Source organism: Leopardus geoffroyi, chromosome C3 (assembly GCF_018350155.1).
Source record: "Leopardus geoffroyi isolate Oge1 chromosome C3, O.geoffroyi_Oge1_pat1.0, whole genome shotgun sequence".
In the NCBI taxonomy this organism is placed as follows: Eukaryota; Metazoa; Chordata; class Mammalia; order Carnivora; family Felidae; genus Leopardus; species Leopardus geoffroyi.
This window is the reverse complement of record NC_059338.1, coordinates 120,956,360-120,972,898: the sequence shown is the minus strand read 5'-3', so window position 1 is coordinate 120,972,898 and position 16,539 is coordinate 120,956,360. Positions and strand designations below refer to the sequence as shown.

The following is a 16,539-nucleotide window of genomic DNA, read 5'->3' as shown; positions in this document are numbered from 1 at the left end:
CCATCCAGCCTGAGAAAGTGCACACAAAAACCAACAGATATTTACAGCCTTGGACCTGGGGAAGCTCAGTGAAGTCCACCATGATATTTTCAGATGGGGTTCCCCCAACAGTCTGCACCCTAGGGTAGGCCTTGGGTTCCTGATGTGGGTTATTCCAGGCACACATTTCATATTGCTAGCATACTACTCAGGCTATGCTGGAGAGTCAAAGGATGTAGAAATGTCGTCTCAACGTAGTCTCGAGAGCTGTCCCGGTAGTGTGTGTTTCCTGATGGAACTTCTTGACAAAACCTGGAGACAGGGCCTCAGGAATTGCTACTCAGCCATCTTCAAATTTTCCCCATCCACCTGGGAGGTAGCTTCCATTTTCAGTCTTAAGCCAAGTACTCTCATGTTCTGAGTAATTAGGGTCCCATTCTGCCAGTGGACTAGGGAACAGTGCAGCAGTTAAAGCCGCTGATTCCACTGTTCCTTTGGAGGCTGCAAGCTTTGCCTCTCTGTCTGCCTTAGGGTTTGCAGCCATGGGGTCTTCCCTTGATGCATGCATCAGTGCATGACTGCCACCCTTTTAGGGGCCCACACAGCATCTAAGAGTTAAGGATTTCCTTACCATACTTTATGTCTTTTCCTCCTGAGGTTATTAGATCCTTCTCTTTACATAAAGCCTCGTGTACAGTGGAGGGTGGTGATGGCATACTTAGAGTCTGTGTATATATTAACACATATCCTTGCCACCCGTTGGAGGGCTGGGGTTAATGCGATGAGCTCTGCCTTGTATGCCAAAGTCCCCCTTGGGAGGGGTTTGGCTGATATAATAGAATTCAGGGTCACCATGGAGTACCCTGTAAGATGTTCTCCCTCTTTCACAAAACTGCTACCGTCAGTGAAACACTCAGCATCGGACGCCCTTGAGGGGATGTCCCTCAAGTCTGGTCAGCTGGAGAACACCTCATCCATGACTTCAGTGCAGTCATGTTCTGGTTGACCTGGCCCCACAGGCAGTAGGGTTGCAGGGTTTAGGGTCTGCACTACTTCTAGATGAACGCACAGGTTTTCACATAGCATTCCCTGATATCTCATCATCTGGGCGTTGGTTAGCCAGTATTGTCCCCTGTACTCCATTAATGTCAATACTGAATGTAGCTCTCAGACTGTCAACTCTTGTCCCATAGTTAACTTGTCATCCTCAGACACTAAGAGGGCCCTGTCTGCAAGTGCCCATAGGCAGGATAGCCAGCCTTGGGCAACAGAGTCAAGCTGCTTGAAGAGATGTGCCACCAGGGGATGCCATGACCCCAACATCTGGGTTACAACTATTGCGACTCCAGTATGCTCATGAACATATAAGAAGAAGGGCTTGGACATGTCTGGGAGCCCCAGACCAGGCACGTTGGTGAGGGCCCTTCAAAGGCCCTTTGCTGTACTTGTTCCCATAACAGAGGTTCCCGCTCTCCCCTCTTTGTGGTCTCATAAAGGGGTTTTGCCAAGACTGAGAAGTTAGGTATTTAGATTCTACAGAAACCTGCGGCCCTGAGAAACTCCAGAACCTGATGTTGGGTCAACGTGACCAGGATTAAACAAACGGCTTCTTTTCTCTCTAGGCCAAGTTGGTCCTGCCCCGGGAAAGGTGAAAGCCAAGGTACTTGACTTTCTTTTGACAGATTCGGGCCTTTTCCTTGAGACCTTATAGCCAGTGTCCCATGGGGGAGGGGGGTGGTGGTGGTGGTAAGGAGCTGCTGAGTTCCTTCCATGTAATCCTCTTGAGACCTTCCAACCAGCAGTAAATCATCTACGTACTGAAGCAGAATACAGCCATTTTGATCCACTGGGAAGGCTCTTAGGTCTAAGGCTACTCCCGTGCCAAAAATAGTTGGGGAGTTTTTGAACCCCTGAGGCAATCTGGTCTAAGTCACCCGGCCCTTGTCACCATTTTCGGGATTCTCCCACTGGAAGGTGAAGATCGGTTGACTCTGGGAGGCCAGTAGAATGCAGAAGAAGGCATCCTTGAAGTCTAGTCATATGAAGAAGGCAGCTTTGGCGGGAATAAGACCCAAGAGAGTGTATGGGTTCAGGACAATCAGGTGCAGGGTGACAGCAGCCTGGCTTATTGCATACAGATCTTGGATTGGCCGATAGTCACTGGTGCCCAGCTTCTGGACTGGTAGGAGAGGCATGTTCCAAGATGACTGACAGGGTCGGAGGATCCCATATTTTAGAAGTCTCTCCAGATGCTTCTGTATTCCCATGTGTGCCTTACAAAGGATGAAATATTATTTTTGGAAGATGGGCCCTGCCCCTGGCTTTAGTTCTACAATTACTGGAGGTATGTTCTGGGCCAGTTCTGGTGAGTTGGCCTCACCCCACACCCCTAGTGCTCTGAAGGGAAGCTTAGGTCCCTGTTGTGGCTCCTCCATGAGACTAGAGGCACCATTGTTCCCCTTGGGGAATCAGGAGAGTCATAATCTTTGCTTCTGGCTTTTGTAGGGTCAAAGCAGCTTGTCTGTGGGAGTTGAAAGTTATCTGGGCCTGCAGCTTTCCCAACAGGGAAAGCCACAGGGCAGTCAGGGAGGTACAGGAATTCATGGATGATTTAATGCCCACCTAACCTGCATCTCCAAGGAAGCAGGACGGGGTGGCATGTCCAACGGCCCATGGCCCCCACAATGGTGGCTTGTCTCTGTGAGAGGGGGCCCACGGGTTGGGTCACCTCGGGTGTTCCACCCCAGTATCTACCATGAAGTTGATGGGTTGGCCCCCCACATTCATTTGGACCATAGGCTCTTGGTAGGCTAACAAAATAGAGCCCACTCTGTCTTAGTCCTCCTCATAGTCCTCCATGGCAGTTAGCCCCACAAAATCATCTTCGGGGGCCCCATGAGGTTGTGATGCTGGTTGGTACTGGCCCTGGACCATATGGCCTCTTTCTTTCTGTTTGGGGCCCTGCTGAGAATTAGTCAGCTGCAGAGTGCATTAATTTTTCCTGTGGACCTCCTGACAACAGTGAGCACAGTGATTCTGTCCTAACTTTGATCCTGGGCGAGATGATCCTCCCTGCAATACCTTTTTGGCCCCAGCCCTGTCCCTGTGGGGCACCTTTCTGGGAGCTTTCCAACTGCTCCATCAAAGCAGCAGCTAACAAGTCTACCTTTTTCTGCATCTTCTGGCATTCTTCCCTCCACCCCACCTGGTCACGGTTGACAAACACCTTAGTTGCTACTTCCAGCAAGTGACTGGCATTCATGCCAGCAAAACTCTCTAGCTTTTGCAGCTTGTGCTGGATGTCCCCTTGTGCCTGACCTATGAAAGCTGCATTGACTGTCTGTTGGTTGACAGGCGCCTCTGGATCAAAAGGGACGTAGAGATGAAATGCCCCATATAGTCTCTCTTAGAACTGGCTCAGGCTCTCCTTGGGTCCCTGGAACACTTCTGATGTTTTGCTCATATTCATGTCCTCTTCCCCCATTCCTTCATGCCATTTAGAAGGGCTTCTTGATGCCATCCAGTCTTTGCGAGCCCTCCATCTACACTTGAGTCATTTGGGTTCCATTTGGGTCCTCCCCAGGCAGGTGAGCCCAAGCATAAGCTTGAGTGTCTAGCATCGCAGCAGGGGCATTCTCCTCCAACCATTTTAGGGCCGCCTGGATAATTCGGCAATGCTCCTCCGTGTCAAAGAGGGTCAGGAGGAGTGGGCAGCAGTCTGTCCAGGTAGGTTTATGGGTTTGAATTATGGACTGCATTAGTTCAATCACAGCATGGGGCTTCTCCATATAGGAGGGAGCCTGGTGCTTCCAATTTAGGAGGTCTGTAGTGGTAAAGGATTTGTACATAAAAACATGCTGGCCTTCTCAGATCTAGCCTTCCTGGTAAATAGGTCCCCTAGTTCCCCTCAGTGGCATCTGTAGGGCTCCCAGTGTTGCTGCAAGAAGGGACTGTCTCCACTGGCCTGATCTTCTAATCGCCTTCCAGGAGGGGTGTATGAGGTTAGGACCAGTGGTCTGGGCAAACCAGTCACATCTGGAGAGGCCAGTGGAGCTAGAGGTGGCGAGGCCTCAAGACTAGAGGCCGGCTCTGGTGGGGTTTTGGCTGCCAGGGCAGCTGGAGGCTCAGGTGGCAATGAGGGGTACAGTGGGGCATATGGCAGTGGGGTCCCCTCATAGTCTCTCCCAACAGTATGGTTTTTCAGGTTTTTCCCAGCATTTGGAGGAAGCTGTGACATGAGCCATCATAACTTTACAGTTCTCTTCAATACAGACTTTTAGCCAAGGTGGGTGGAATAGGACTAGGTCTTGCCAACAACCAATGTAAGGAAATTGGGTGGGGTGGCCTGGATCCCCCACAACGACTCTGAGCACTTAACTAGTTCCTTATCAAGTGAGCCCTCAGAGGGCCAGCCCACCCCGAATGATGGTCAATCAATTTCACAGAATTTCCGGAGCTTTCTAGGAGTTAATTTCACACCCTAATCTCCTGAATATCCCTTTTTGAAATTCCTCAACATACACTCTAGGGGAGTCAGTTTACTCTGTTTTCCACCCATTTCCTCCCCCTAACAGACACCTTTCATACACAAAAGAGGGAAAAGGGAGAAGGGAGGGACTAATTTGGAGAGGATACACGCTCCCTTTGTCCATTTCCGGCTGCTCTCCTCTCAGAGATATTTCAGGCACTTGTTAGCATTAGTGGGTTCAGTATCAAGCCCTGACCCGGATCAGGGACCCCAGAGGAAGTGTGACGCTGCCCTAAGCCATATGAGGTCACCATGGAACCATGGATCAGGACTCAACACTAGCTTCATCCCATTGGTCAGGTCAAAACCTTTCGTCTGTCTCATTCACACACAGTCACACAGTGACTTCAACCCACTGCCCAGCTCCCAGCACCTTAGAGTTGTGGTTTCATTTCTTATGGAACTACTCAGGCAGCTCTGGGAGATATCAGGCTCCCCTTCTGCCTCTTAGGGGCAGGTCTACCAAAACAAACCCAGATTCTTGCCAGTCTGATGGGTAGTACTCCCTGATCTCGTTCCTGGGCCTCACCAGGTTCCTTTGTTCATCTGGGGACCTCGCCCCAGCATGCCAGGGGTGGCTAGTCTCCTACTGATTGAGCGGTCTGCTGGAGACAGATGAGGTCACCTCTCCTGGTGACCCGAGATTCACACCCCAGCGACAAGCGAGGTGAAACACCATCCCCACCTCCCAGGTGAGCCCCCACGAAATGTAGCAGTGAGTCAAACGCAGAGAGTCGAGACACCAATGCTTTTCTTTCCAGGAAGCAGCTTTATTCGTGCCAGTACAGACTCAGTGGGCTAAGACCCAAAAGGCTGAACCCAAAGCTCAGCAGAGGGTTGCCTTTTATACAATTTCTGTTCCTTTGTCTCCCATATATGGTAACATACAGTCTGAACATACGGTCTATGTTACAGAGTCCTGAGGAAGGTCACGCCTGCCCACATAGCCAGGTTGCTTTCCCTTGTCTTGAGGTTTTCACCACACTTCTTAGGGAGGGGCTGTACCACAAAATGAACAAAGAAAAAGAGAGACAAACAAAAACAAAACAAAACAAAAAATTCTTTTTTTTTAAATGATCATGACCTGACCCGAAGTCGGAAGCTCAACCAACTGAGCCACCCAGGCACCCCAAAACAAACAAAAAAATTCTTAAATACAAAGAACACACTGATGGTCACCAGAGGGGAGGTGGATGGGGGGATGGGTGGAATAGATAAAGGGGACTAAGAGTACACTTGTCATGATGAGCATTGAGTACTGTATAAAATTCTTGAATCATTATATTGTACACCTGAAACTAATATAACAATGTATGTTACTTATATGCAAATTTAAAAAATTAACAATTTTTTTTTTATTTTAAATTTTTTTTTTCAACGTTTATTTATTTTTGGGACAGAGAGAGACAAAGCATGAATGGGGGAGGGGCAGAGAGAGAGGGAGACACAGAATCGGAAACAGGCTCCAGGCTCTGAGCCATCAGCCCAGAGCCCGACGCGGGGCTCGAACTCACGGACTGCAAGATCGTGACCTGGCTGAAGTCAGACGCTTAACCGACTGCGCCACCCAGGCGCCCCAAAAAATTAACAATTTTAAATGTACTTACTCCCTAGCCAGGTCTTCCTTAACTTCTTGTATGCATCTTTTTAAAAAAAAAATTTTTTTAACATTTACTTATTTTTGAGGCAGAGAGAGACAGAGCATGAACGGGGGAGGGGCAGAGAGAGAGGGAGACACAGAATCGGAAGTAGGCTCCAGGCTCTGAGCCATCAGCCCAGAGCCCGACGTGGGGCTTGAACTCACAGACCATGAGATTGTGGCCTGAGCTAAAGTCGGATGCTCAACTAACTGAGCCACCCAGGCGCCCCCTTGTATGCATCTTATATTCATAAACAAATAAAATGTATTTGTTTGTTGTCTTCTTCCACTGCTAGATGGAAGTTCCATCATTTCAGGGACTTCTGTCTCTTGTTTATGAATATATCCCCAGCTCTTGGGAGCGAACCAGACAATAACAGATCTTCATGAATATTGTTGAATAAATGTGTTCCACACTTGAGACAAAAATGAGAGCAGTTCCTGTTTTTGTCAAGGAGACAGATTTTTAACTTTTTTAATGTTTATTTATTTGGGGGGGGGGGGCAGAGTATAAACAGGGGAGGGGTAGAGAGAGAAGGAGACATAGAATCCAAAGCAGATGAGGCTCTGATCTGTCAGCACAGAGCCCAACGTGGGGCTTGAACTCACAAACCACAAGATCATGACCTGAGCAGATGTCGGACGCTTAACCCACTGAGCCACCCGGGCACCCTAGCAAGAGAGATTTTTTTTTAAAGAAGAGATCATTTAAAGTGTCATCTGAAGAAAGAGGATGAGTTTATTAAAGAAGAGTATCAAGTTTGATAATGACTTTACTCTCTAGGAACATTTGAGCTGAGGATTTAAAAATTAAATGGCATTTACCAGGTAGAGGAGATGAGAGTGTAGGGCAGACAAATAAAAGCAACAAAAACATAGCTATAGATGTCTAAAAACACAAGATACATTCAAGAAACAATGAACAGTTGTGAGTAGAGCCTAAATTAATTAGAAAGGCAAGCCTAAATTAATTAGGAAGAGTCAAGGGAAGGTAATTTGGAGCTGATTGGGAAGTAAAGCAATTTTCTCAAATTCTCAAATCAATAAAGTTTAAATTGTAAAATTCATAACCTTTAGTAATTGGCTCTAATTTTCCCAAGCCCCTAACTTGTCTACATTGGGTTGCTTTTGCATAACAGTTATGTAACAGCAAGTTGATTAAAAGTATTCTGCATTATTCTTAATAAAAAATACTCCTGACTCTCACAATCTAATACTCTACCTAAAAATAAAGACACTATGGTCTATACAATGTATCTTTGAAAATGAGGATTATGGATTTCAAAGAATTAAGGTAGAATTAGGGAAGAACGCAAAAGTGTGGTTGCCAAAGTTATGTGTGCTTATTCTTTTATCATAGTGCTTCTGATTAAGAAACAGTATGTTTCCACGCTGATTTTCTTCTTGCACTTCTTGCAATCTCTCCATTAGACATTCAATTCCAGTTTACTGTCTGGTACATACACAAAGCTTTAAATAAGATTTGTTGGTTAGGTTGAAATTGCATCCAGTGACCCTACCTACTTATACACATACCTACAAATTTTCTGGAATTTGCTCATTTCTTCCCATGTGTAAGACACTGGGTTAAATTCTTTTAAACATGCAAGGAGAAAAAGAGAGAAAGAAAGAGAAAAGGGAAAAAAAGAAATAGAGAAAGAGAAAGGAAGGAAATGAAGGAGGGAAGAAGGAAGGAAGGAAGGAAGGAAGGAAGGAAGGAAGGAAGGAAGGAAGGAAGAAAAAGAAGGAATTGGATGCTTTCTCTCCATTCAAGACAGTTTGGTTGTTGAGAGCCTATGATGTGATAAGTCCATTAATATGTCTTCTTCAAACAGCTGTCTAAAATTTCTTCTTTTTCAAATGTTGCCTTGTCAGAGATCAAAATGATTTCTTAATCTGCAGTCTGAATAATTTTTTATGGTTCTGGTTAATGATGAAAAGACAAAGTTTTCAGTAGGTACTAACATAATTTACAATCTCTTCTGAAACCTGTTAATACATTTTCTAATTATGGAGAACAGACTTCAAAGCCCAGGACCTCATGGTATGCATCAGGAGCTTCATCAGTCAATAAGAGAAGAAGGAATTTAGTAAAACACAGAAAATACTCAAAAGCATGACTCCTGAAATTCTTCAGTGTCTAATCAGGCCTTCACTCCCAAGAAGCTCACAATTTAATATGAAAAGTGTACATACTAAGTAAAAATCAATACACAGTATGTGTCTAGCGGTAATTATGAGATGCCACTAAATAAATTATAGACGAGAGATGCACTCTCCAGAGGATTACTCAAAGAAGAATCCACAGGAGAGGCAAGACTTAAATGAAGCCCTAAAAGGCATATCGGATTTTAATAGATATATTTGCAGGATACAGAGAGTCTTTGCTGGGATAAACATATAAATAATAATAATAGCAATAATAATAATAGTCATAGAAATAGTATCTTCTGCTACTACCATTTACTGGGCTTGATGATGTTCTGGGCATGGTGCTAAGTGCTTTATATGAATTACCTCATTAGGTTTTTATGACAAGCCTCTAAAGTAGAGAATGGAAATTGCAGATGTTGAACCTGAATCCTAGTGATTACGAGTGACTTCCCAAAGGGACATAGAGGTGAACTAGAGTCTATCTGGTTCCATGCACTATTTGAGTAAGCACTAAGATTATCTGTTCAAGTGAAGAGTTTGCTTTGAGAGGAAATGGAATCTATAGCTGGAAATATACTTTGGAGCAGACCCTGAATACCAGTTTATAGCGTTTGTGCACATGTGTGTGGGTTTCTGGCCTTTTTCCTATAGAAATGGGGACACTGTAGAAGTGTTCCGTAGGAAAGGTTTATGACTTATAACTATCACTATGAAGGCACTGTGCAGTAGACTGGGCAAATTGAAGGCAGAAGCCCAATTGAGAGTGTGCAGAAAATGAACAGGGGGAAAAAGATGTGAAAAGAAACGAAAATGAACTGGAATACTTTGGACCCTTAATTCTGAACTCATTTTTATTTTTTGGAAAAGTATCAGAAACCTAAGTTGCAGAGATTTAAAAATTTTTAAGTTTAGAAATCTATACTTGTAAAATATGCATCTATTTTGATGGCGTAGGGGATTAATGTAATCTACGGTGCAGCAGAGAAATGGTTAACAGGAGCCCCATGCCCACCCCACCCCCCAAGAAAAAAAGAAAGGGAAGAGTTTGAGAGGGAATCACATGAGCTATAGAGGTGGGTCATCTCAGGAACTCCATCCTGAAACTGACACATTAGCACAGAACCACACCCAATCTATAGATTGTGAATCCAACTGAAGAAAGGTAGAAACAGGACTATAACCAACTAGGCCAGGTAAGTGGCAGCCTTCTTCCAAGGATAGCACTGAAATGCAATAAGAAAACAGCTTTCCCAGTTGCTCAAGAAGCAGCCAAAACGATTTTGAAGCCTTGGTTTTCAAGGCCTTGAGGATCCTTTGCTGCTAGCCATTCCAAGATTGAAGCCAGGCAACTTGCACAGGCTGGAAATGTTCAGCATTTCCTGGTAAAGACAGGAAAAAGCAAACAGAACCTGTCCAGATTACATCCTTATTACCTCTAAGCTTAAATACCATGGACTAATTAAACTCAAATTTTATAATGGACTGACTTTGATCTTAAAAGGGGTTCCTACAGTGCTAGACTTGAGTCTAGACTTAAAGCCAGCCTTGACTCCCTGGACACTGGTAAGTTCCTACTTGGTGAGCCTAGATTTCTAGTGGCTTGTAACGTAGTTTCTAAAAAATGGGGCATTGGTGGGGTTTTTGTTTATTTTTTAAGGATATAAATAAATTAAAATTAGTCAACTGCATTTCTGAGCTGAGAAGTGGCTCTACTTACTAAAACATCTATTCTATTAGTTTCCAGCCACAATCCCATTTCTGCTGCATTGAAATCTAATGCTATAAGATAAAATATTTTCTATTAAATTTGATAGGTTTAAGTAAAACTACATGGCATGCTTCCATCAAAGGAAATAAAAATCATTCTTCAAAGTGGAATCAATTTGCAATTGTGACAGATGATGTTTTTCAAATTTAGCTGCAGTTCCACAATGGTACTTTGATGTCTCTGAAATAATTGACATAAGGAGCAATTCTCTATTTTAAACTGTGTTCTACTTTCAGTTTGGTTCTTTATAATAGGAACACTCCACAGGGTCCTGGATTCTTGCAGTTTTTATTTTGCAAACTGCTTTACATCATAAATAAAAAGCTTCTTTTTATAAAAAATGTCTGATTTTATAATAGAACATGTTCTCTCATTTTTATATTGGAAATAATCTGTTCTTCCTTTGAGCAATTAATGTATATTGGTGCATAAGTTATCATGTATATTATCTCATATATCTTAGTTGACAAATATCTCCATTCCAAGCAAGCATAGATTGCATTTAGTTTTTATTAATCATAATTTTTTCCTGGAGACTAAAGAATTAAACTAAACACTCAGTTTCTTCCAAAATTTCTCGGAAATATCCAAGCTGAGATCATCATAAACTTGAAAGCAAAAGTGACAGAGAAGAATTAATAGGCTGAAATCAAGATCTGTGCCCCAGATCTTGAAGCATCTTTGCTGAGGCATGGCTACCTGAAAACCCACCTACTGAAAGTTCATAGGCAGATGTAGATGTTCTGTAGTGATAGCTTTGAAATCTTTAATACTCTGGTTCTTGTGGGTTCATGGCAAATTTTCCAATGGTTCTCAGAAAAAGGAGAAAATAAGAACAGTGCTGCAATGAATTTTTCATAAACATAAATATATTTATTGAAATGATTGTCCTTTACATAGGAGATTGTCCTTTTCTTAAGCCCTTTCTTTACAAAATAATTATTAGGTTGATAATAGGATGTTTGTTGTTGTTAACATCTTACTTGGTAAAATGAAAGGTTGTCTTGTGTTAGTCCTACTTGTTTTTCTTTGTTTTTTTAAAATTTTTTCAATGTTTATTTTTTGAGAGAGGGACAGAGAGAGACAGAGCACGAGCAGGGGAGGGTCAGAGAGAGAGGAACACACAGAATCTGAAGCAGGCTCCAGTCTCTGAGCCATCAGCACAGAGCCCGACGCAGAGTTTGAACTCTCTAACCGTGAGATCATGACCTGAACTAAAGTGGACGCTTAACCGACTGAGCCTCCCAGAGCCCCCCACTTGTTTTTCTTTGAAACCATGCTAAATACCAGTGGGAACTTTAGTGAATCTCCTTCCTTCCAGCCCCACGGCTTAAAAGGGGGCATGTACAACCCATTGCCTCACTTTAAAAAAAACAAAAGAGTAGGTGAAGTGGCAAGAGTTCTGTTAGAGTTCTCTAGCATCTAACATTTCTGTAGAGGATAAATATTATATCCTGGTTTCAATAAAATACCAGGGGACTAGATTAAAAATGTCATTGACCTCTCAAATATGTATTACAACATAGATCTCAAATCAGTATTAACATACCTGTCATGATTTTATCATTCTTCAAGCTGAATCCATTTTACAGTGCAGATTAACTCTACTACTTGCCAAAACTGAGTTTAGTATCATTTAGTTATTTGATAAGCTGTTTCTGGGTTACTCTGTCCCTTTGCCTAACTATCAGTGAAAAGATGAAATGCTAGTATATCAAATGCTCACGTCACTGAAAATCACTGTAATTCCCAATGTCATCTGGTACTCTAGGATCACTGGAAGTAACAAGAAACCAATGAGACTGAAAAGTATCCTATGTGATTTGACATAGTCTTGAGAAAACACGGGGTGTCTGTGACTTGTGTTTTCCATGAGTCGTGGTACATTTGACGTTCTATTGCTTTCTTTCCCTTTTCCCCTTTCCAGTGAAGTCAGATGAGTTACAGACAATCAAGAAAGAATTAACCCAGATCAAAACGAAAATTGACTCCTTGCTAGGGCGCCTGGAGAAAATTGAGAAGCAGCAGAAGGCGGAGGCAGGTAAGTGAAAAGGATCTGTGGCCACAGACACGTCGGAATTAAACCAGTGAAACACTGTCAATCACAGGGACAGCTCAGGGCCGGGGGGACACTGGCTGAGTTTAACAGTTTAATACAGATACGTGAATAAAGTCTTTAAGCCAAGAGTTGCAACAATGCGATCTAAGTTTTTACTGTTTGGAGAACATGAACCAATTTGTCTAAAATTCATATTTTTAAAAAAGGAAAAATATTTTGATAGTAATAATAATAATTATATCATAATTACAAGTTAATATCTCAATATCAAGCAACTTTAAGAAAATTAAATCAATTAATGGAATAACACTGTCAGACTGAAATAATATTCATATTTAAATAAACAAACTGCAGAAATATAACAGATTTCAAAAACAGTGATCATAAAGCCCAGCTCCTGCGTTGCTACACCCCTGCAAAACTTCAGTCCCCAGTTTCAGAATCCTCAAAATCAAGAGCATGTCCCTGACCACCCGCGGCCAAGTCATTTGATTATATCTCTTATAACTTAATGTTTCCCTCTCCTTTGAATTATCAGCCTTGACCCTATTTGTATTCTAATACAATTCTAATGCCCTTGTCATGTGGTTACAGATATTTTTTAAATCACAGAATATGAGAACTGGGATAAAATTGGAGATGAGCGAGTGCACATCATGTTCTGCAAGGCCTCACATGCCTCAGAGGCTCCCTGGAGATAAGATGAAGGTTAGAAGGAGGCCCGGGAGGTAGATGAATTCTTGCTTCCTCTAAATTCAGCCCTTGTTCTACCTGCATCTATTTTAAATATTGGGATTCAACATAAGGCTTCATATTCTAAAAGAGCTTCACTTTTTAAAAAATAAAAAATACAGTCTTGAAAGCCATGGATCAAATCCAGCCTCCTCATTTCAGAGGCAAAAATACAAAGATTCAGGGAGGTAAATTGATTTTTCCATAGTCACCTAACTAGTGAGTGATAGACCTAGGTCTCGAACCCAGGTCTCGTGAGTGAATCCAGTGCCCTTCCCATTTGTAGTTTCAATCTCAGGTTCCACTCAGGGCCTGGTGCCAGGATCTCACTGACGTGACGCTACCTGGATTACTCTTAATTGATGAGAACTGGTGGGGATCCTGGAGCCACTGAGCTACAGCAAAGAGGAACCTGCCTATTCATTCACCGTACCACTGGGGTGATGACCAGAGCTTTTACCTCCTGCCAATGAGCAGAGTATAGCAGTGGTATAGCATAATGAATGAGAGATATAAACTCTGGTTCAGATTCTCACATGCCAGTGACTGAGCCTTCTCCTTTATAGAATGAAGATAATAATCCCCACCTCACTTTGTGAGAAACAAATAAAATATCACATGTAACTTATATGGCACAGTAATTAGCACAGAGTAAAGGCTCAGTAATTAGAGCTGTTTGGCATTGGTACTAACACAAGCATATAACTGCAAAGAATATTTCCTGCTGTTTTCACGCAACCCATTTTTTTAAAAACATGAGCCATATACCTAGCATGTGGCAGATTTTCATCAATGTGAATGTGAAAAAATAGATAATACAGAATTGTTTTTATTAAAAATTTCTATTATCAGCATATTTTCTACTATAAAAAGATATGGGCAAAAGATTTGAGTGAACATTTTTCTAAAGAAGACAAACAGATGGCCATTAGGTGCATGAAAAGATGCTCAGCATCACTAATCACCAGGGAAATGCAAACCGAGACCACAAAGTAATATTACATCACAGTTGTTAGAATGACTAGTATCAAAAAGACAAGAAACAACAAGTGCTGGTGAGGATGTGGAGAAAACGGAACCCTTGTGCACCATGGGTAGGATTGTAACTTTCCACTATGGAAAACAGTATGGAGGGTCCTCAAAAGATAAAAAATAGAACTTCCATATTATCCAGTAATCACACTACTGAGCATTTATTTGAAAAAAAACAAAAAACAAAAAACAAAAACAAAAAAAAAACAACACTGCCTACACTTCTTAATAGAGAAATTTAGATTTTAGGATGTTTTTTTATATGCTGTCTATGGCAGTAATGTAAAGTGTTTCTGTGACTGAACTATCCTGTGATGTTGCCTAAATCAATATTTCCCTTTGAGGAACTTTTGTGAAATTCGTTATTATGTAAAACAACCCTTACAGCAAAGGACTTTGATAACCAATTTGCACTTCAGTTTAAAGGATTATGGAGAACTCATTTAAATATAAATCACCTCAAAGAGAAAAATGTGATCCTTATTCTATCATATTATACCTTCCAGTTTCCTGCAATGAATAATACCTTTCACTTATCTTCTTGGGAGATCATCTATAAATGTAACGCCAAAATTCAAAGCTTGCATTTTCTTTTCATGAGAGGCTGTCACCTTATTTTTGTACGTGTTTAAACTTTCCCAGTCATGAGACATTTATTTTTAAAATGATAGGCTTAGTCTTTTGATATTTATGTCTTTCTTACTTTAACATGTTAGGAAGAAAATGGAATTATTTAATTTGTAATTTCACTCACTTAGCAATTGTCTCCTGAACAGCATTTGTATTTAATGGAGATAAGGTGATTACTTTCTATATTTTCTTTATGAAAAGAAAAGTCTTTCCTTGTAAGGAAAGACTCAAGATTAGATTATAGAAAGTGGCAAGAAATATGATAAAATTCTTAAAAAATACTCCATATCTCCTTACTAAATTTAAGAGAGCACTCATTTTAATGCTTACTCTGTTGCAAACTAATTATCTGCTCTTCATTATTCTCTTTCATACATCTCCCATTCCCAGTCTTAGTTATTTGATAATGAAAGTATCCAGCATAGGGGCGCCTGGGTGGCTCAGTCAGTTAAACATTCCACTTGGGCTCAGGGCATGATCTCGCAGTTCATGGTTCGAGCCCCGCATTGGGCTCTGTGCTGACCGCTCAGAGCCTGGAGCCTGCTTCAGATTCTGTCTCCCTCACTCTCTACCCCTACCCCGCTCGTGCTTTGTCTCTCTCTCAAAGATAAAAAATAAACATTACCCAAAACTTTTGAAAAAAAAAAAAAGAAAGTTTGCAGCATAAAATACTGACAGGAAATGGAAGATCATGAACCAAAGATGGGGAAAACCACACAACATGGAGATTGTACAGTATTCGAGTCATAGTATCATTTTTTTCTTCTTTGTTTGTAGTGAATTTCTAAGCTATGAGGAATAATTGTAATGAAGTATCATTACTTGATTTTGTATTCTATATACTGACTAATAGATATTTGTATGGCATCCTGTCTCTTTCTTTGAGATTGTAAGCTTCCTGAGCACATGGTCATGTCTTCTCTTCCTTTTCTAACTCTTTCCAACATGGAGTATGTACCAGGCACAACCTGGCAAGTCATTTAACTTCTCTAGGTCTCAACCCTTCAAATGTAAACTAGAGGAATGATTATGACCTCAAACATAAATCCCAACTTTTAAGCTATAAATAGTATGAATCCATAATGCATATGTTATTCTTTTCTATTGAATAATTCAATTAACATAACTTTGGAATGTAGTGACTATGTAGATTATTGAAAACAACAAATAACACATATCAATGTAACCTACAACTGTGCCTCATTCCTAGATGATTCTTTTAAAAGAGCCACATATAAATGGCCACATATGAATGGCACAATTTATATGTGGTTTGCACAGTGATGTTAAATGACCAAAAGGGATAAAAGAAGCAAGAAGGAAAACTAGAGACTGGGTATCTATAATGGGCACAATTAATCCACAGGTACCTATATGTAAAAAAAAAAAAAAAAATCAAACTTCAGGTATAAAGTCTCTGATGTGAAAAGGCAAATAGACATTATTTAATTCAGCTTTATTCTCAGTGGTATGCCTGATACATGGCCAGCCAGTGTGCTGGGACAATTCCAATGATAATAGCCAGAGTTTGACCTAAGCATTGGAGAGGCCACAAACCAGGTCCCACAGGAAAATTCATCCTGCCCAGATGTTTGGTAAAAGGAAAAGAATTTTTAAAAATAAATTAATATCCAAGGGGCTCCTGGGTGGCTCATTCTGTTAAGCATCCCACCCTTGATCTCCACTCAGGTCATGATCTCACAGTTAGTGAGTTCAGGCCCCACATCGGCTCCACGCGAGTAGTGCAGAGCCCGATTGGGATTCTCTCTCTACTCTCTCTCTCTGCCCCTCCTCCCTCCCTCCCTTCCTCTCTCTCTCCAAATAAATAAATAAACATTTAAAAATAAATTAATTGTTAATTAATTAATATCCAAGAGTTATAATATTACAAATAAATATAAAAATATATAACTGCTTTTGAAAAGTTAGTATCTTCCAATACTGCTCTCAGTTTACACATGGCTTACTCTTTTCAGTAAGCTAGTATTTTTATTTAGCCAGTTCACACATTAATGTCA

The 16,539-nt window shown here is 41.5% G+C and overlaps 1 protein-coding gene across 8 annotated transcripts in view; it reads left to right on the top strand.

Moving 5' to 3' along the window:
* Positions 1–16,539, top strand: part of RALYL (RALY RNA binding protein like) — a 722,510-nt gene that overhangs the window by 655,469 nt on the left and 50,502 nt on the right. For all 8 annotated transcript variants that reach the window (XM_045454722.1, XM_045454725.1, XM_045454718.1 and 5 more), the window contains one exon: positions 11,996–12,109. In XM_045454722.1, the coding sequence (XP_045310678.1) occupies positions 11,996–12,109 (114 nt within the window). The remainder of the gene's footprint in view (positions 1–11,995; positions 12,110–16,539) is intronic.